Genomic DNA, 22,233 nt, shown 5'->3' with positions numbered 1-22,233 from the left:
AAAGCGCCTTTAAACCCCTTGCTTCCTTCCCCCCCCCCCCGCGCGGAAGGTGGTGCGGCCCGGCCGGCGCGTCCCGTTGCTAGGGGCGCGGCGAGGCGGCAGCCGCCATGGCCGGTGCGGGGGCAGCGGCGGCGCCGCGGGAGGAGGCGGCGGCAGCCGCCGCCGCCGCCGCGCTGGTGCAGGTGGGTCGAGGGCAGAGCCCCGAGCGGGGGCCACTGCCCCTTCCCTGGAGCCGCTGCGCCGGGGGCCGCGGCGGGAGGAGGCGCGGGGGCCGCCTCGTGCCCGCGCTGAAGCGAGGCGTCGCGGCCCGGCGCCCTGAGGCGGCCCGCGCTGCCCCGCTGCGCAGGGGCTCCGGCGGCCGCTCTCCTCGCGGGATGCCTTCCGCGGCGCTGTACTTCCCTCTAAATACGAAATAAACGCTTTCTGCGCTCCCGCCTTGGCTTCCTTGTATCCTTCCCGTGGGTTTCTTCCGCGGCAGCCTCTAGCCGTTGATCTAAGGGAGCTTAGGCTCCTGCGGGTGTTGGCGAAGGCCCCTCTTGAGCTCCTGGTAGCGCTGGGGGCCTCCTCGGTCATTGGGTCTGGATGGGGCTTCGAAAACATAAACCTGAGTAATTCAGTAGTAGTATTACTTTTCAGGTTGAAAACTTTACTGGAATGCCTTTTAAATGCTGCTCTTGCCATAACCGTGTTATCTTCCTAAGTATAGCTAAGCTAGGAGGTTGTTTTCTTTTAGCATCCGTAGTTCTTACTCTTTCATGTCTAATTTATGTATCCTAAGTAGCAAACTTGTTTCTGAAGGAAAGTAATTCATCACAGTAAGTAAATACTCTCTAAATTGTCTACAACATCCTATGCTCAAATACTATCACAGAAAAAATGTATAAATGCCTAAAATAGTTGAGTGGTAATTGTTGTGTTGCAGTTGAGCTTATTACATTTTTGCATAGCATGTTTCCTCTGTGGTTTTCAAATAACTTTTCAAACTAAGGACTTGACCTGCTCAAAGAGAAGTCACTTGAAGATGTTACTGGTTGCAGTGAAGCTAGACCGTGCAGATGGTGCAAGAGCTGAAGGTCTCCAGACAAGCCCTTGCATTGATAGCCGCATTGGGAGTATTACTGGCAAAGCAAAGTCAGTGAAGTGTGTGTTCCCTCTGCAAAATTTCAATTGAACTTTTTACTCCAAAGGTCAAGATCCTGATTCTTGACACTTTTTGGAGCTGCCGCAGTATGACAGGTGATGTGAGAAGGTAAGGTGGCCAGGAACATGTTGACAAGTTAGGTGCTTATAGAAAGGAAGAGTAAAATCCAGAATTGAAACATTGGATGGTAGTTTGTGTTATACAGAAACCATTTTGTACTTCTGGGAGGTTCTTGTCAAGGGGGCGTATTCATGCATCTGGGGCTCAAATTATAATTGCAAAACTTGCAAAGAAATAAGTCGTTTTCCCTCCAGACTAGAGGGATGTGAGCATGAGCAGAATCTATCAAACTGATATTGCAAGCTGTATTTGGTTGGAGTATCAGTAGCTTCAGATTTTTCAGTATTAGTTGAAATGGGTACCAACTAAGAATTTAAAAAAAACATGCTCTTGGAGCACCATGCCATGCAAAAGGAATTAAATTGAATTGTCTCTTCAGTTTCTAAGCAATATGGGTCTGTATGCTTTCCTTTTAAGGTGCTTGTAATAATTCCTAACACCATAATAGTTGATAAAACAGAGGTTTTATTACTGCTGCTCACTTGATCGGTGAAGTTCAGTTCCTTCTTAACCAGCTTGTGGGAAAAAAAGAGTAGGGATCCTGCCTGTGCTAACTACTGAATTTAATTGAGAGGTGTCTTTGACATATGAAGAAATGAAAATATCTCCAGGCTGCTGCTACTTCTCTCCTTAAAAGGAAGAAAATGCCCCCAAGATCTGATTTTAGATTTTTTTCATCCTTTTTCAAGGATCTAATAGATTTTTTTTTTTCTGTGAGGCATAACAAAAAAAAACACTTTATACAACCATGTTCTTGGAAATTTGCTGGGAACAGCACAAAATCCAGGAAGATGGGGGGTTGGAGAAATTTGTTTGTCTGCCATTAATATTATATTTTGTCTTGTGTTTTCTGATTATGAATTTTGGATAAAGACCAGGGCTCTAAGTTTTATAGTTCTTAGCCTAAGGAGACCTTGGACTTGTTTGGCTGCCACAGTATAAATACGCATTTTTGGACATGGACAGACATGATCTCTCAGGCTGCTTCTTCCTTTCAAGCCCTTGGTACCACTTCTTGGTGCAGCTTCCTGCATAGTTAAGCCACCTGTGCCAAGACGGATGTTTGAAGTGTGTAAGGGAAGAACATTCCTTGCAAAAGGACCTCAGTCCTGAAGTTTGCTGCCATTGCTTTGCAAGATTTGTTTTAAAATGAACTCCTTTTTTTCAGGCTTTCTACTAATTATTGGCTTTAAAAGTGAATAGCTTTGTGTTTTCCCCATCTCTCATTTGTAAAAATACGGAACTACAGGAAATCTTATGTATTTCTTTCCTATATTTAGGAAGCATTTTATATGAATTAAACCCTGCAGTATAAACCTGTGTTTTTTGGTTATAGGTGTGATTATTGTAATAACTTGCTTTTTAGGTCCAAAAAGACCTTCACAAGCTTAAAGATAAAGTGAGAAATATCAACTTGAAAGGAAAAATAGAAGCTGTGGATATTAGCAACCTGGAAACAGCGATTGAAAGAACCGAATTTGGACTGAGAGTAAGTAAAATGAAACGATCAGGAAGACACTTCAGTCTGAGACATCTGTCAGTAACTCACTGAGAGTGCACAGGGCCATGTATTTGCCATCCTGCAAGTTCCCTTTCTGATTAGCAAATGATGCGATTCATCAAACATAATAGTTTAGAGTGATGACTTCCTTTTTTGGGAGATCAGAATTAATTGATCTTGTGCCTCATATCATTAGCGACGCTTTGCTTCAGTCTGAAGGAAGCACAGGGCCTATCAACTTTTCACTCAAGTGAAAGCTCTAGATTGCTAAATTAAGTGAGTTAAGATTAATACCCTAACACCTTTTTAATAGTCTAAACTTTTTTCTCTAACAGAAACATGCTGAAAATTATTTAAATGCTATAAACAGACAAGTGTTAACTATTTCTTCTACTGATAGAGGAGAACATTCAAAACAGCTTCCTAAATGGTAAGTGGAACAGCTGTTTTATTGCAGGGATTAATGCAAGATGGAAACTATGGTATCAAAACCATGAAGTGAATGGGTACACCTGCCCGGATTAGGTTATTTTGGTCATTTGCTATTTTGGTTTTATTTTAAGTTAAAAAGGAGTCCGGAGTAGCTACAGCAACTTTTCTGTTAACTCTTGCAATTTTTGCTACACATGAATTTAAATAAAAGTATAGTTGCTAAATTCAGCCAGATGGAAGCAGGATGGGTTTAATGGGTAAAATCAAAGTAATTTTTAAGCTTCATTGCTTCTTTCTTCTAAATCAGGGAGCTTCCTTTTGGCGCCTCTCAGAAACGACTTATTTTGCCACGAGTACCTGTGGAACCTCTGACCATCCAGGAATGCAACAAATCAGCACCACGTATCTCTCAAGGTTCACAGGTCTGAAGTAACATAGTACGTACTTTGGCATAGACTATATTAAATGCATAGACTGGGGTCTTGCAGGTCATCATTTGATTTCGTGATGTTATGTTCTGGCTCTCCATGGATTCAGTTTTGGCTAAAATTTCATCTGGTAACTGAATGTGTTAGGAAGTTCTCAGTAGAATGAGAGAACTGAGAGACAGGAGCTTTCTCCCTGCCTCCGTCAGCATAAAGGCTAAGGTAGGAAGGAAGTTCTCTCTCTCTCTCTCTCTTTTTTTTTTTTTTTTTTTTTTTTTTTTTTTTTTTTACTTCCACGAGTAATTTAAGGGTCCTAGTCCTGCAAATACCATATGCTTAACTGTGCTTCCTTCTGTAAGTGATCCCTTTGAAATACTTGGAACAATATGCTGGAATAGCATGAGCACAGGTATAAACGCTTGCCTTATTTGAGACTGAAACTGGTTTTCTTTCTTGTTTTCACCAAAACATATGGCAAGGTGTGGGAAAGTCTTCATTTTGTGTTATAGGGCAGTCACATCTATGATAAACACAGCTTTTCTCCTTGAAATCTGATATTTCACTATCTTTCATAACTGAAACCTTATAAAATCACATTAAGCCTTAAAATGTTTGGATTTGAAATATTTTTGCTTTTTATTCTAAACTATGCATTCTGATTGGTCAGTTCAAAGTGGTTTAATCAGATTTTTTTTTAAGAAGTAATTGATTTGAAAAATACATTGTCACAATTTGGGATTATTATTGTTTAAATTCAAGGGACCTTTGAGTGAGAGAATCTTAGAGGTTCTCTGTGCTAGCACTGTAACTAAAAGGTATGGATTGAAGCTATCTGAAATGGTATAACCAAAATGAGCACCCTACCATTTACATTGCTGTTTTTCTTTGTGTTTAAAAAAAAACCCTCAATATCAAGTAGCATTAAAATATTGCTTTTCTTTGAAATGGTGGATAAGGTACAATAAAATCCCAGGCTTTAACTTGCACAAATTCCATTATACAAAAAAACTATGAGAATAAAAAATATGACTTTTTCAATACAATCTTACAGAATTTCAATGTACAAAATGTTTATTGTTTAGGAAACATTTTGATTTTATAATTTTCAAAGAGTAAGAGCTTTGGAATTTGTTGAATGGAGTACCCATGGCATCCTTAAGTTTTCAGTGGAAAAAGAATGATACTTAATGTTTTGAAAGCAAGAGTTTCAGGTTTTCCACAGAGTATTCCAATCCCATCCTGTATGAATACACTTATATTGTGAAGAAAAATGATTGGAGTTCAGCTACTCTATAATCTCTATGATCTTTCAGCTCTATGTGCATCAGTGAGCTTAATTTAGAGTGGGGCACATACTATGTCCTGCCTTGACTTCCTCTTTCATTGTTTTTTCGTGTCCGATATCTATGGCATCTGCTTAGAAATGCATATTCAGTGACACACAAGCTAGCCCCAATTTCCCATTATAAAAAATGACAAACAGTGCTGTTTTGCCAGCTGTTCTACATGCCCGGCATGCCAACATAAAAAGCTTTTATTATTAAATAGTTGTGAAATCCAGCTGGGAAATTATCACCTGCAATTCCTCAGTTCCTATCTTTTCCTCACTTGCAACTATAAACAGTTTTTTTATTTAAGCATACTTTGGTGTGTTTTCAAAATTCCTTTCCACTTTAAAGAAATGTCTGTGAACTGAACAGTTTTCCATTTGAAGAGAGTATTTCCAAGTATGTAAGTTTAAAGGAATCAACTTCTGAAGTTGTGTAAGTTCTGAAAGAAATAACTATTTCATACAGTAATGTTTCTGTGATTTGCAGTCCATAATAGGCTGTATGAATGTAGAAATGGAGCGTAATTTGTGTTTGTAGTAGTTAACATATAGCAAGGTTGAAGTCAAATGAACATAGATTTTTCACATTCATATTGCTAGAATACTTGTCATATGCCAAGCTTGCCCACAGATATGTCAGAATAGGCTTAAAATTTTTGCTTACACGCACAGTATTTCTGAATCATATCACCGGCAGGGCTGGACTATGTGAACCTAGCTCATAAGGGGAATTGTGAAGCATTGTCCCCTTTGTTCTCATGTGCTGTAATTAAGTTTATTCTTCTGATGAAGCTTAAGAACCACAGAAGAGGTATTTTCTGCTGGCCATAATTGTAAAGCCCATACATATAGCAGTGGCAGAAGAGACATTGTTGTCCATAACTGGTAGGCGAGTAGGTTCAAACTTGTTTAAAAAGCATGGTTAATTGAAAACACCTGAAGCTGCTTGTGCAGCTTTATTTTGTTTTTCTAAAAGCTGGTGCTTTCTGTGGCATTCTGAATACACAACAAGTTAATATTCTCTTGTCATTAACAGAATAAAAAATGTAGATGAAAAAAATGTTTCTAGAGGGCTCTAGAATATGCAAATACCATAAACAGGCATGAAAAATGGTTTAGTTGCAGATAGATTGCTTCAAAGATTAATGCAGTCCATTCATAAAGGAATTGGACTCTGTATTCAAAACCATGTATCACATACATCCACAAAATAGAATTACATAGTGGACAAGACTTGTTGACTTTCTGCATGGTGAAATGCCCTCCACCCGGAGTTGACTTTTGTGTTGAAGTAGAACAGGATTTGAACTACTTTTAACTATAATGAACATGTCAACTTGTTCTGTGGATTATACTCCATGCTAGTAATTGAGCATGCTAATTCCCTTTCTCATAGGGCATTAGGCTAGCAATAATGAGCTATTTGCCCTGCTTTTCTCTTGTTCTACATCAAGACAGTTAAAGCTAGATTAAATGCAAGACCTTGGATAATATAGATGGAAGAGACTCATGATGCCATCTGCTTCGACTCCTGCAAATGTAGAATTGTCACTTGCCGTGCATCTAAGCTGGCAGTAACTTTTATCAGCTTCTTCTTTTATTAAGCATTTCAATTCTTGTTATCCTGAGTGGAATCTGCCACTGCAACGCTGTTCACTTCACTGTCAGTCTGACTGGGGAGTCTGCATTGTGAATCATCTATTTTAATTGAGAAGGCCCTCAATTTCCCTCCAATTCTTGTTTAATAGCACAAGCAGTTTCCTTTCTGTACAGTGCTGTATTATAGTAATAAAATAAATACCACAAAATCACTGATGAGGTGAAAATTGAACTTTCTATCTCTGTGCAGCCATGTGGGTAGAAGAGTAATTGGCTTGGATAATAACTTTTGTTCTTACAAACCCAAATCTAAATGAACATCTCATTGATACATCTGCTTGTAATTATATCAAAAGAAGAAAATAGACTATGTGGATAAATTCAAGCATTTTTAGTTCTTTCACAGAGTAATACAATTTTTAATGGTTCAAATGTACCTCTAATGATTCTTGCATATTATATGGCATATTTTATTTGTCAAAAAATAATATTCTATTAATATACGTAATAGAAGCATCAGTAGAGAGTTCTTATCTATAAATGTTTAGTTTGATCTTACATTGTAAGGGAACTTTTTATATTCCTATGCCCATATAATGGGAATTAAGCACATACAGTGCCAGGTCCCGAGCTCCTCTAAATTAACTTAGCTCTGTTGACCTCATTAGAGCTGCATTAATTCCTGCTGTCTGAGGATTCTTCCCTGTTCAGCATTGGTTGGTAAATAAACCCTGTTGGGTGCAGACTAGTTAGCAGTGTTATTGCAGTGAAAGTAATGAGAGAGATTACTACACTTGATATAGATCCAAGTGTAAACCAGAGCACAGGCATTATGTACTGAAATGTTTTTACTTTAAGATACTTTTACTCTGAGTAAAAGTACATGGCACCACTTTTGCTGTTATAGAAAAAGTACATGCTTTAGAAACTTTTTAACAGGAAGAAATGTGGTCTTTGTTTTCTGTCCAGCAATATTTAATTCATAATAATTTTTATTAGAGAAAGAGTTGTATCCCTTCATGCAGAAAATACAGTACATTAAGAAACTACTGTATCTTAATTCTTGTAACTGTAAGGATTATTTATTTCTTCATTTGCTTATAAGCAAGTGCTCTACCTGCATTGAGTCAATCTGCCATAACTGATCCAAGGAAGGTGTTCTGGTCCATTAGGTCAATGATTCCTGAATTAAAGTCTCTGACCAGTATAGCCAAAATAGATTGAACTATTATTGTCAATTGTGGCAAGAATGCATATTTAACTCCCTCCCAAAGGTTTGGGTACGTGTTTGCCAGATATTTACGTAGAACCTGTTCAATAAAACATTTTGAAATAAAACTGGAAGAAAAACCCTATTTTTCTGGATATAGAACTTCGCTTTCAGATTTGCTTTCAGCCGTGATCTGCCTTATCAATGGAATAAACAAATGTTACAGGGTACATTGTAGTTGCCTTGGCGTCTACTGGTATTAATAGGAAGATTGCCGTTGACTGAAGTTGTGCAAGATTACAGGCTGAAACTCACAATTGGCTTAATTTAATCTTTCCTTCTATGTTTCCTTGCTCTTCATTTAATCATTTAACCTCAATGTGCTTTGTATTTAGTACAGATTCTTGTGTTGCATATGTCTATATTTGTGCTTATGGTTAGACACATACTTATATACTTTCCATATCCTTGACTAGTTCATAAAAGTTTTATAAGGCACAGATGCAAACTCCATTACAAATTTGGCAAAGCCAGTCTGAGATTTATCTGAGATACCATTCAGAAAAAAGTCTATACCAGCATAATGAAAGTATATTTTATCTGAACAGCTATATTTATAAAATGTGAATGTATTAACTCTCTTTCCAACTGGACAAGTAGTAATAGTCTTAATAATGACTTGGGTTTCTTTGAAAATGTTATGGCTTGTCCATGTTTCCTCATTTGTAAGTACCATGAAACATTTATTATAGCACAGATAAATGGAATTGACAAATGACATATTAATCCAGCAAGTGAAACCTGTTTGTTCTTTCCGCCCAAAATTTAACTTGAGAAAGATGTGAAAATTTGACACTTTCAGAACTTGCAACGAAGTCGATTGAAGAAACTTTGGTAGAGTCATATGTGTGAATATTAGTTTTATGCCTTGCTAAGCATCTAATCAAAATATGCTTTTTCATTGTTTATCCAGTTCTGTGTGGATGGTCAAATGATATGTTTTTTTACGATCATTTTTCAAATACATGAACAATATTTTTTGTTAGTGAATTCTTGTTTATAAACACCTCTTTCTAGTGCAATTATATTAAGAGTATGTATAACATATATTTCAGCAGCAGCTGGAAATGAATGTGAAAATTATGCTTGACCCAGAGAACATCAATACTAAAGCTGTTTTCAAGCAGGGCTGTGGGATCAGGCTGCCACTTATAACTAAGAAAAAACCTGCTCCAGTAAGTAGCTTATATTGTTTTATGCTTTTATCTATATTAACTGTCTACTATTAAAGTTCATACATATCTGACCTAAATAAAAATCCTATTTTAAGTGAAAGTACCTCATAATTTCCTATTTTGACATTCATATATAACAATTAAAACACTAATCAAGTGGCAATATTGGGGAAAACAAACCTGTAGTACAACAGGTTTAAGTAACAAGACTCCAGTCCTGCAAAGGTGCAAGTATACATGGGAATGTGCATAGTGAGTAATCCCAGTAAAATCAGTGAGTGAAGGTAAGCAAACTGGAGCTTGTGGAATTTAGGATGTGATTCAAAAATCGAGGAAGAAGTAAAGGGGCTTTGAGCCCCTTTGGTCCTGAGAAGCAATGGGCTTGGGATCATTCATTACCTGGCAGTTTCCTAACAAGAAATGAATGCGTTCCGTTTTCAAATGCCAATAGGATTGTTATGAATGAGTGAAAAGTTTGTACTTTCTTTAGATGCTGTTTTTAATTAACATGTAAAAAGCAATCCTAACATGGGGCTATCACACCAGAAATCAGTGTCACTGAATCAGAAAAGTAGGGATTACACAAAGAGAATCAGAATGCTAGAGTGACTACATGATTTTAGGTGACATTGTCATCTTATTTTTCTGACAGGGTTTGGGGAGGGTCGTTGCCCCATTCTACTTTTTAGCCCAGTGACTGGAGCACTTGCTTTGGAGTGTGAGGGACTGATTCAGGTGCCTCCTTTGCATATGGAGATAATTCCATGTCTTGCAGATCCCAAAATGTCCTCATGGTCAAGCTACAAGGTATTCTGAAGCACAGCCTTTCTTTTATCTCTAGTCAAACTGTTTCCCTTAGTACAAAGCAATTATCTCTCGAAGCCTAGTCAGAGCATTTCCCACAACACACTCATGAAGATTGCCCTGACCAGTGGCCATCAAATCACCCTTCTCTCTGAAATGAGAATATTCAAATTGTGTAAGGTTAAGTTTTGATTCTCCCAAATTTCTGTTGTGCAACTGCTTTTCCTTTTAAATTAACACGAAGATGACATTTTCTATGATGTATGCTTTAAAAAAAAAATTTAACAGACACAGATGTCCCTCCGAAGATCAATTATGTTTACAATTTTAGCGCAGCACTGTGGTCCACATGAAAGAATATGCCCAGTGGTCTCGCACAAAGACACTCTTCTACAATTTAATTTATGTAATAGGAGCATTATGCAGCAAGCCCAGTGCCGTAAGAGACATTCTAGGGTGTTTGGTTTTAAACAACATAAACAGAGTCTGTGAATGGCACAGTTGTGAGCTGCCACTTATGAAAAATGATTTTTTGAAAGCTGTTGCCCAGACTAAGAGGTGATTTGTCTAACCCTGTGATATAGAGTTAATTAGAAAAAAGCATCATGGCTAATAGCTTTTTAGAACCACTCTAAAACACTCACAGAGAAGAATATTATACCACTGCAGAGAGCCATGTGTTTTACCACTCTCACTGAAACATATACTGATCAGAGAAAACTTCTTAATGTTGACTTAAATTACAAACATTTAGTGTAAATTAGTCAAGCTCTCTGATACATATTTACAGTTGCTAAGAAACTGTTTATGATGAGGAGATGAGCAGAATAACCAAGTAGGTGTTTTACATCTCTAACTTAATGTTCTGCAGCCTTACTGAAGTAGAAGCTTTTTGAAAGTTTTTGAATCTGATGAAACAATCTGTTTTGAAATGTTCTAGCTTCACTGGGGTTAAAAGTTTGAAAGTAGCTTTGTAAAATCCACTACTGAGATTGTGAATAAAGGCATTTTTGGTGAAGGTGACCTATACAAGCAGTCACTGGAATGCTAGTTATAGATCACCATTAGCAACTAAAATAAGAGTTTAGTTGCAGGTCTGAAAGTGTATGGTCTTTAGGTTTGGAAGAAAATAGCAATTACTGTTGCTACAAGAAGTTAGCTACTATTTACCCTGTTTTTTCTAATCAGCCATTAGAGGGCAATATTTCTACACATGCATATGTGCACACGTGTGCACACACATGTATACCCATGTACATACCCTACATAACAAAAATTCTAAGGCTGTTTTGCTAAAAATCAGTGGCAGAAGGAATCTCTGAAATAAATGACAAACTAATCACTTGATTAAGAGCATCTAGTTTTTTCCAAGTGTCGGCATCTGAGCTCTCAAGGAGCATATAAAATCTGAGCATATAAAATTTGACAAAATTAAAAACAAACTGGTTTTGAGGTAACTAAAGTCAAGCACAAATCTATACAGAATTTTTACTGACGTGCCATTTGAGTGTTTTGAAAAATTATTTTAAAACTTAATAAAGACTTCATTTATTCATGAACAATTGCTGTTTTTCTTCTTTCAGTGTGAGAAGGTTGCTGATACTGAATTTCATAACAGAAACTAAGAACAATTAATTATGTAGTAGCTATTGCCCTTTTGAACTTTTTTGTTGTTGTTTTTCTGGTCAACACTAATACTTCATCCTGTGTAGCATTCTATAGTTATCTTAAAATGAGGGATGTAGTTCTGTTCGAAACAACATGAGCCGATTGAGCATCGCTTGATTTTTGTAGACTATATCTGGATAACAAATGAAAAATATGTATATAACTATTAAATATGTACACTTCCCATGGAGTATCAAGCAAAACAAACAGTAATCTGAATTGCAGCAAAAATAATTCTGACTAACTGCTGCAACGTAGAAAAGATTCACAACTATACCTTTCATTTTCCTAGGACTGCTGTTCTTTTATAGAGTTATACTGGCAATTTTTGGTCCCTGTTTTCATATAAATATATATTATAATGTAAACTTAGGAACCTTTTAATTTATTCATGAGGTAGAATTTAATACGGTGATGATTTCTAGCCTTTATGAGCTGCATCTTATATAGTGTGGCTGTAGTGATGATGGCAGTGATTGTTTCTGCTTTTTTTTTTTGTTTTTTAAACTAACTTATTCCAGTGCAACCATTCTAATCATACCCTCCAGTATCCATTCTTTACTCAGTATTTGCATCACACTAATCACTAATGCTTATCACTGAAAGTCTATTCATTTCCAAAACTATAAAGTAAGGCAAAGCAGGATAATTTTATTTCAGATGGTTAGAAGTTGTAGAAGAAAAACAGGTTTTCTGATCCTGAAAACCTGACTGTGTTTTAAACCTATGCATATGGCTATAATTACAGTCAAAGCATAATTTGGCATTGGTAACAGAAAGAGACTTAAACAAATTGATGCTACACTACAGTAATTCAAAATAAGCTTGTTGCATTTGTATTATGGTATGTAACCATAATAAGCAGCACAGTGAATTAATAAAAACTTGTCACTAAAAATAAAAAGGGTAATAATTGGTGAGATAGAGTTAACTTAACAGATGACTATAGTCAGCATCCTTTCAACCCAGAAATGGGAATGTGAAGGTCACCCCCATCTCAGATGACAAACATAGAACACTGTTGGTAAACAAATTAATCTTTTGAAAAGGTCACCATTTGTTTTAAGTTTTTATCCAGTTCTTGTCATCTGGAATTGGAGATTGACTGTCATTTTGCTAGGTAGGGGTGCAGCTGAAGCTGTTTCTGTACGTATCAGCATTCCTTGACGAAACGCGGTGCCTGATTGTGATGCTATGGGCTGCTGGTTTACAGCTGTCTCCGGACAAGAACGCAGGCCCACCTCTGAATTCCAATAAGATGGGCCTGCATATTCTGCCTTGTGTAAGCTGGCCCTTTGCCCACAAGTGAAATGTATTGTAGTTCAAGCCAGCAATTATCTTTCTTACTTCCTTCTGTGCTGCTTCTGTTCCCTTTTTCAAAAAACAGATGTGGTATTCACCAAAGTTCTGCATCTATTCTCTTTTGCACCTGCTATGGCAGGATTTTGATAGAGGTAAATTCCTGGGAAAGCTAGCAGTAAGCCATCAGATCTAACTTCCATGGCAGTTTAAAGGAGTAAAGCTTGATTTTTTTTTTTCCAAATACATTGCAAAATTAATATTTCAGAGTCATCTCTGGTTAGTTTAAAGGCTTTAAAGTATATAAGACCTATTGGTAGATGCCTAGTTGCTCTGTATTTGAGGTTATATGTTGGACTTTCCATTTAAATCAGAATTTATTTCTTTCAGTTAAAAAAGAAGTAATGTATTAATATTTCTATTGCATCTAATGGAAACTATGTTAATCATTAGGTAGACAAAATGCTGGACTATGTAAATTGAATTAAGGAGAAAAAACTTGAATTTTCTACATAGTTTCCCTACTCAAAAATCTCCTTGAATAAGACAGCCATTTTTAAAAATGATTATTTGAATTCTTATAAAGACAGTTACACATTTGACTCATCTAACTTTAGAATAGTTCTACTGACGCAGGTGGGAATTTGCCATTTACTTAGCATTGGGTATTTCTGCACTGAATTCCACATGCAAGTTCTTAAAGTCCCCAAATTAGGTGCTATGAAACCAGCATAAAATACTCTAAGTTTATTTAGCTTGATTGTCAAAATAAGTTTCTTTTTCACAATAGAAGCTGAAAGACCAGCAAAGTGTTGCAGAGTGGTTGAGGTTGAAAGGGACCTTTAGAGATCATCTAGTCTAACCCTGCCACTGCTCAAGCAGGGAAAGGCAGTGTCAGTGAAACTAGCCTCTGATATTGCTTCCTTGCTTTGCTGCTCAGCTTATAAATCCACCCAGGAAACACACCAGTTTAGATTGGAAGGCTGTAAAACTATATAATGCAATGAAATCCTAATAATTCTCAGCTGGACAAAACCAGAGCTGACCTGATCTAGTGTTGCCAGTATTCTGTTTTATTTGGTGCCTGACAGAGATCCCTTCTAACTAACAGTTTCATGTCTATGATTCTGTGATTGAGAACAAATTGTAAAAGTCACTCAGGTCTGTCTGTACTCCACTATAGAGCTTTTTACAATCTGAGCTGATTTTCTGCCATCACTTGCAGCTAACCTACCACCTCCTCCTTGAACATCAGGTTCTGTTGATTTGTAACCACTAATATTCATGTGTTTTCATACACGAATTGGTTTGGTTTGACTGGTTTGACTTAGCCTATGGCTCACGTGCTTCCTGTCCGTCCTCTCACTCAATAGTGAAAATTCACTTTGTGTTGCCATTCAGCCCAGGGTACTTACCAATACCTACCTCCATTTTCATCTTGCTGCCTTTTTAACAGGCCTCATCCAGCTCTCTTACGCTTAACAAGCTTCCTGGGAAACATCTGTAAAAACAGTCTTGTCTTTCCATTTTGGCATGCTTTCACCTTCCCTTTCTAGGGATTATCAACTCTACGTCAAATCTTGATAAGACTTTTGAGAATATGAAGGTGGATGGCAGTTTGGAGAAGATTATCATGAAATGGCAGACTACTTGGTTATATGCCTTTTCCACCATTACTATCAAGCTCTGTGGTTTTCTAATATTTACTTACAAAATGCCTTGTCTATCTAGTATTCCTGCAGTTTATCAGCACTAATAGAATCATCTGTGATAAAACTTTTTCTCCATATTTAATACTAATCTATATTCTTTATTGGGGGAGGAACATATTTATAAATACAAAAAAGGTTGTTCTAGCTAAATATTCCTGTCTAGGTAAAAAGAAAACAAATAGAGAACTAATGGAAAAATCCCTTTGGTGTTACAAGTACTCTACTTAAAATGAAACAAAAAGAAAAAATCAAGTAGGAGAAGTTTATCCACAGGAGAAGAACGTGTTAGAAAGGGTAATAGAATTGTTTTTCTCATGTCCCAGGTTAATTACACTCAGAAGTGCTTGAGATGAAAAAATAGTTTTTCAGCACACTCCAAGCATATTATGCAGAGCAAGCCTTAGACTGCACTACAGATCAAGTGCTCCCTTCCAGCCTTTTAAATCTGTACTTTAAAAGTATCCATGATGATCAAGCATGCTGTGTGCTGACTTACTCCTCTGAGCTCGGGTTTTGCCAGAGAGGAAGGTGGTGAGGTACCTACAGATATGTTTGGGTTTTTTTCTTTTCTTCTATGCTATTTTGGGTCTGTCTACACTACAAACTTTAAAATGCTAGTTGGGAGCTGCCGGTTCTGGAATATGCGATAGTAAATTGACTGGCCTTTGTGTTTATGCCCTAAAAGCTGCAGGTGTGAGTAAAGGTCTTAAACTGTTCTGAGATAACCAGATGGAAGTTTATGGAGAACCTTTTAGAAGGATGAAACTGTTATATTTTTATTACCATCCAGTAATTTATAATGATGCTAAAAGCAAACATTTTTCTTGTAGTACTTAATATTATTTTTATTATTTTTAAGCCATTTTTATTTTAATTGGGTCAGTTTCAATTTAGTGAAAGTAAAGTGTGAAAGCGTTTTGTCAAATTGTGCTTTCATTTTTCATTGAAGTCTTCAAGTCATTAAATGGGTAGTTAATGTGGTAAAATAGGATGCTGAAAGAATGTAGAAGAGGGATGTACAGTTTGGGTGGAATTCTCCTAGGTAACAATTTTGGGTCAGTTCCACTGTTGTCTATATTATGTAATTTACTTAATCACAGTGGCATTGTGCAGTGTAAATGCTTAAATTACAACCCTCTTCCCCCTATAAAGTTGCATCTGACTTTTTTTTTTTTAAGCTGACACCTGCCATGTAGTTTATAGAAATTGAAGGATATGGCAAAGAAGAATTAAGTATCTATCTTCAGTAAAAATAAATAAATAAAAACCTGTAGGCTGCTTTTGAACTCATACGCTGTACCTGAATTACTGTCCTTTGTAGCCTATTGTGTTTGTATGAACACAAGTGAAATGCATATGTTTCGTACTGCTGCTTATCATAACAAAACTCCTGGGATTTAAATGAGGGTAGAACCGGCCAATAATAAAATCAGTGCCGCTTTAATGATACAATAGCAAGTCTGTAAACAGAATCACTATTTAATTAAACTTCATTCTTTTTATATATTTTTGTTATGTCCTCAACAAACTGCTGGGACTGAGAGTGAGTAGAAAACTGTGGTTTATTATTCCCTTTCCTCAGTATCAAGCCACTTATATGCTGGATGGTATAAAGTTAATCTTTGTTGTATGCTTATTGCCATTTTCTTGGAACACAAGGACATGAAGATTCATACATCTAGATCCCTTAAAGCATAATGTTCTGTAATGGCCATAACTAAAATGAGTGCCTATGATTTCTTTGAAAGACTCTCTATTATGATGAAGTCTACATATTTTCTATCACCCTAATGTCTTTTTGTGGACAGCATTATTACAGAAATTTGGAGGAAAAAATTATCATAGTTTATTTTGATCTATCCCATTTTCCTATTAGAATTATAAACAGTTCTTTAGAATTGCCTGCCCCTTTTTATGAAGTTGATGGCTGATGTTATTTGCTAATTATGACACAATAGGGCTCAAAGATCCAAATCATGGCCTGGATCCTATTGTGCTAAAAGCTGTACCCAAGCATGATAATTAGTCATTAAAACTTAGTATTTCAAACCAGAAAGTCCCAACGTGCTTTATAAAGGAGGGAAGTATTATTATTTGCCTTTTGCAGATCTACCAACATTCTTTAGCTTTCAAATTTTACATACTTAATATTATTTTAAGGTAGTTTGTCATTCATAAATATCTTTTAAAAAAGCAAATCAAAAAACTGTCCAGTACATGGTATTAGGGTATCTTTCATATAGGTCACCAGTGGGGCTCAAACCTTTCTATCCAATGTAGAAATTTCTGCTATTAGACTAATGGAGTGACTGGTAGCCTATGGTCACCTACAGAAATATGCCACATTTTTCTACTGGATTTCATGGGTATTTGCTGACTAGAGAAGAGAAGACTGTGGGATCTTGAGTTCTGCTCCAGATTGTGTGGGAAATACAGTACCAACCTGTCTGCTTCCTTTCCCCAGCCTGCCCCAGTTTCTCCTTCTCCCATTTCTATCTTACCCAGTCTCTCTGCTCCTTGGGGTTGTCTTCTGAGCCTCCTTGCACAATGTATCCTAGTCATATCTGCCTGGTTGTCTGTCACCCTCCCAACCCATCTGCCAGGCTCTTTGTACAACCTGTCCCCATGATCTTTCCCAGTCCCTCCATCCCCAGTTCTGTTTCCTTATCCAATCTGCCTTGTAGCTTCCCTGTTTGCTCAAAGACCCGTTTTGCCTCTCCCAATACCTTTCTTCTTCTTGAGATTAATGTATCCACACCAGTGTGCTAGCACTTTTTCCCTATGCCTTCAAATTTAGTAGGTTCCTTGTGTTGTCTAGGCTCAGCAAGAAAGTTACTGAGAAGGAGGACAGATTGCCACTGTCATTTCAGGTATCTGAGCACCTGCAAAGCTGCAGTTGCTGAGAAGGTTCTGAGCAGCATACATTAGAGTATACTCAATCATCCTGGGCGAATTTAGCTGCTAAAGCTAAGAAACATTTACCTAGATTTCCAAAAAGCCTTTGGCAAAGCAATATTTGATAGACTAGTGTTAAATTTTCTTTTTGCTTCATCAGAACATTTGAGTTTAAGCTGGATCTTTTGCGACTTCCTAGGTTTTTCTACATCTTATTGTTTCTAGCATCAGCCAGGCAAAAGAAAATCGCTGCTGCTGCTGATTTGCTATCTTCAAGCCAGAGACCTCGCCGATGTTAATTGTCCTGAAGTTACATGAGCTGCAATGCTTTAAGCCTAATGAGGAACTGGCTCTTGTTTCTTTCGGAGCTGAGTGCAGCCTCACATGCCAAATAGAAGAAGCATGTGTATTCGTAGTTAGAAAGAAACTGAGGATATTTAGCACGTTGGAGAAAGAGAGAAACAAAATGTTAGATGATAATGTAGAGGTTTCATGCCTAAAGCATCAGACTGTGAGCTGTTCTTTTCCCTGTGAAATGCTCTATATATGGGATGATAATCATAATAAGACATGTAATGTTACTATCCCAAAGTCATGTTTGTCATTGCTTGAATTCCTGGCACTTAAAACATACAGGTTGCTTGGGAAAGTAAGGAAGCTTAATCCCCACATTAGCACAGCCAGTGTGGCACATGCTTCCACATCACATTAACAGGCTATGTCACTCTTTGCTGTAGTTAAAGAACACTGAAACTTCAGAAGCCTGTGACAGTTATTGTGAACAGTTGCATATATTTTAATTTTACTAGTATTCTTCCCAGTGGAGATTTATTTACGTATTTGAAAGTGCTTCCTTGCCTTCCTGGTACCTTGCTTGTTCACGCATTTCATATATTCAAAGGCTGCTCTGTCAAGAAATGCTATGTTTACGCTGTACTCATTAAAACTGAGCAAACTTCTTGCGATCCCTGTGTTAACTAGTACACTGATTTTTGCGTAGCAGAAATCACAAGACATTGATTGGATTTAATTAACTTTATTTTAAATTACTAAACTAATGACAGTAGACAATACTGCAACATGTTCACAAGTAGTAAAATCAGTGCTCGTACTGTTACATTATTAAATCTTAATGAAACTATTCATAGCAGAAATTGTATTTATTATTTAGTATTACATAAGTAGAAAAGTTTGTCTTCTGCAAATTCAGAATTTCTGTTTGTTAAAAGAAGATTCTATCTCTTCCTAGATGTGTAATCAGAAGATAGTGAAGGGTTGTACAGTTAGCAACCTTTGGGTTTTGCCTACCTCTCACCACATGGATTCTCCTTTGCCCCTGGTAGAAGATGATATAAAGAGAGGTGAGTGTGTTGTCAGACACCAGGTGTATTCTACAAAGGCAGTTTTGTTTGCTGTTTGAAGGAGGTATCTGGTAATTAGATTTTTCTGGCACCTCAAAACTTATAAAGAATTGTGATCTCGAAGGTTGCCAAGAGTAGAGGCCAGCTTCAGGCTACTTACCTACCACGTATGGTAGAGATCTTTAGGACATAACATATCGTGTGTTGAGTACCCTCCTCCCTGAGCCAGTTATCTTGTGTTGTGTGGAGTTCGGTTTCTCCTGTGAAGAAGAATAATTATGTGTGAGAGAACATTCTTGCATGACTAAATAAAGTGGTCAAAATAAACAGCCATAATTAATATCTGGTTATTGCTCATTTGATCTTAACTAGACCTGTACTGTACTCGGACTATTTTAACCATCAGTCCATAGTCATTACTGTGTTATGGTTTACAAGAGTTAGTTCTCCTACATCCTGTATATTAAATTGCCATTCTACAAGCCCTTATTCCTTCTTAGAATCAGCACTATTACAATATATTTTATGTGTATGTCAATTTTTATAGGTAAAACTTACCTTCCTTGAATTTCGTCATTGAAAGAAAATCACTGCTTTTTTTGGTTTTCATTGAAATTGGAAGAACTTGAGTCTGTCATTATTTTTTTCTTTGCAGCTACTGACTAATTTTTTTGTTCATAACTGGAGTGTGAATGATTTGTTCAGTATTATCATCATCTTGTAGGTATTCTGAGTCTAACTGAAAGAAGGCTTATCCCTCCAGCAGCAAAGATAACCCTCCAGTCATCTCCTGTTGTGTCTAAACCAGCTCCTCTCCATGAATTTCACAAGCAGCACAAGAAGTCAGTTGTAGGTGAGTGCAAAGGGTCGATAACAACCATCAGTTGCATGTACAACTTCACTTTCAGGCTCTCTCTTGTCTCCTAAGGAGGCAGCTGGCTAATGAATAGTTGGTCAAATTCTAAATAGTACTAAGTACATGAAGACATACGTAAGCATCCTGTGTCTTTCAGTTGAATGGATTTCTAAATCCCTATGAGGATTTGGTCTCTGTTTATTCTGAAGATCCTAGTAGGTTCCTAGCTATGTTTGACATCTTAAGCAACTAAATATGAAGATTTGACCATCAGCATTAGGATAAAGCCAATGTTACTGTAGGTCACTGTAAACATGATTTACAACAGCTGATCAAGAATCTATCTGCCGGTGTTATTAGATGAGACTCCTAATAAGTGAATATACTCTGGGTAATGGAATTCTGATCTGCTCCAAAGTCTACTCAAAATTTACTGTTTTTGCTGCTTAAGGCATGTGGTAAACCTATCATTGGTATGGAAAGGAGGGTGAGCAAACTGAGCAGAGAGTTTAGTAGCAATCCCTACAAATTTAAATGCTCTTATAATGAAAAGGAGTGGTTGAAAACTAAAATTATATCTGGAATAGCATGGAGTAAAACTGCTAATATTCTCACATTGTTATCCTGGGTATACTGTTGGCTGGCATATTATGAACTTTAGAATGTTATATATTAAAACCGTGATATATTTTCCTGTAGCCTAATCTCAGTCCTCATAATAGCAACCTGTTATAGCATGGCTAGGCTTATGGCCATCCAATGACATTCCTCAATGGTTGTTAGCAACAGCTCCCGAAAATTGCAACTCACTTGGACATGAGAATAAACTGAAGTATGCCAATACCTAATGGTAGGTGGTGGAGTATCTTTCTGATGTTATTACTGCATTTCTTTTAGCAATGAAATCTGTGCTGCATTTTTTCCATTGGTGCAGGAGAGATTAGTAGAGTGGACCCTGAGAATACAGCCATTTTCACCTTTCCAAACTCAAAGAAAGCACTTGATGACACATGTTCCTCTAACAAAGATTACGCTGCACCAGCCCCATCCAGCAACTCCATGGTTTTGTCAAGGAAATCATCACCAGTGTGGAGACATCCAGCTCAGCAGCTGGAATCTGAACTGCAGACTCCCTGTCAACCTCAGGTATTCAGACAGGGAGGTTAATGAGAGGTTTCTATTCATGTTTTTAATACTGTCTTCATCAGGTATGTCTTAGGAAATTATTGTACGTCACTGAATTGGTACAGGAGGGTTTGAGCTAAAGCCAGTAAATAGGAAATATTTTCTATATTGCCAGTTTCTACTTTCTCCTACCTAAAACTGTTTGCCTTTTTCATAGAATCTTAGAAAATGGGTCTGAAAAGGATCTTACGAGGTTATCTAGACCTTCAGGCAGAATTACCTGTGCTATAATATTGCTGACAGATGTTTTTCTAACCTGTTCTGAAAACTTCCAATGATAGCAACTCCACAGTCTCCCTAGGCCATCTGTTCCAGTGCCTACCTAACTGTCTTTACTGTTAAAAAGAGTTTTTTTAATGTCTCATTCAAATCTCCCTCACTGCAGTTAAGCAAATATAGTGTTTCCCTTTTACAGAAGATTATAGGGAGATTTGACCTTGACTACTTAATGCTTGATGATTGTTCTTGATCTCTATGCAAAGGGGACTTTTCTTTCCCTTTATGTCTAACTGTAGTGTTCCATAGCAGACTGTCTGAAGTTCTGCCTGATCTTTCTAGGCTGTCTGACTTTTGTGCTATCGAGGAGATCAGAAAAGGAAAGAGGAAACCTGAAAACTGAAAATAAAGCAAACTTGAGAAATGGAGATGGGAGGTCAATGAGTTATTAATGTACATAATAATTCTGTAAAAACAGTTTGAAAACAGTGCACTTGGATTGAAAATCAGAACTAATGAGTTGCTGGCTACATTTGCTGGCGAATGCAAAGTTCAAGTGAGATTCAAGAACATTTCTATTTCAAGTTTTACCTTGGGTACACTAATTGGGCAGGATGTTACCCTTCTGCTGGGATAAGTGGAGACAATCTGAGTGTAGGAATGATGTTGTAGTTACTGTCTGATTGTAGTCTGGTGAATCACTATAGGATTGAGGGATCAGCTGACCGTAAGAATGCCGCTATGAGATTTTGTCGCTATATTTGATAAAATCAAGCATGGTTCCTTTGTGCCATTAGTGTATTTCCATCAAAATGTTCATAATCTTGCATGACCTCTGAGGTATTTGTGTGGTGATAGGTTTTATGGTAAATAGGGGCTAGACTTCGTGGTTGTGACGTGTATATGTTAAATCAATACTACTACATTTCAGATGCATAAATTTCCACAGCTGCGTGGTAAATGGTAATACAGTAGTATGTCTTGACCACTCATTTGCAATTGATGGCAATTACTCTTAATCGTGGTTATGCTTTTTCCACAGACCCCAAAAACGTCTCCACGTCAGCCCTTACAGGATCCATGCTTTGATTATAATATTGCTGTTCGTGACGGCACTATAGATCGGAAAGACCCAGACTTTCTGGCATTCAAGCACCGTTATTGTTTATCCTGGGGGAGCATTGTCTTTTTCTTGGAACACACTGAGAAGCTTCTCAAGGACTACGCTGTACCAGTGGCTACAA

The 22,233-nt window shown here is 37.3% G+C and overlaps 1 protein-coding gene across 1 annotated transcript in view; it reads left to right on the top strand.

Annotated features, from left to right (window-relative positions):
* Positions 1-107: 107 nt before the first annotated feature.
* IQCH (IQ motif containing H) overlaps positions 108-22,233 on the top strand; it is a 77,645-nt gene continuing 55,519 nt past the window's right edge. The window contains exons 1-9 of the mRNA XM_067305783.1: positions 108-182; positions 2,628-2,750; positions 3,098-3,192; positions 3,502-3,616; positions 8,874-8,993; positions 18,621-18,732; positions 19,457-19,585; positions 20,523-20,734; positions 22,032-22,233. The exon at positions 22,032-22,233 is cut by the window's right edge and continues 350 nt beyond it. Of these exons, the coding sequence (XP_067161884.1) occupies positions 108-182; positions 2,628-2,750; positions 3,098-3,192; positions 3,502-3,616; positions 8,874-8,993; positions 18,621-18,732; positions 19,457-19,585; positions 20,523-20,734; positions 22,032-22,233 (1,183 nt within the window). The remainder of the gene's footprint in view (positions 183-2,627; positions 2,751-3,097; positions 3,193-3,501; positions 3,617-8,873; positions 8,994-18,620; positions 18,733-19,456; positions 19,586-20,522; positions 20,735-22,031) is intronic.

Source organism: Apteryx mantelli, chromosome 15, assembly GCF_036417845.1.
Source record: "Apteryx mantelli isolate bAptMan1 chromosome 15, bAptMan1.hap1, whole genome shotgun sequence".
In the NCBI taxonomy this organism is placed as follows: domain Eukaryota; kingdom Metazoa; phylum Chordata; class Aves; order Apterygiformes; family Apterygidae; genus Apteryx; species Apteryx mantelli.
This window is presented reverse-complemented; position numbering and strand designations above follow the sequence as displayed.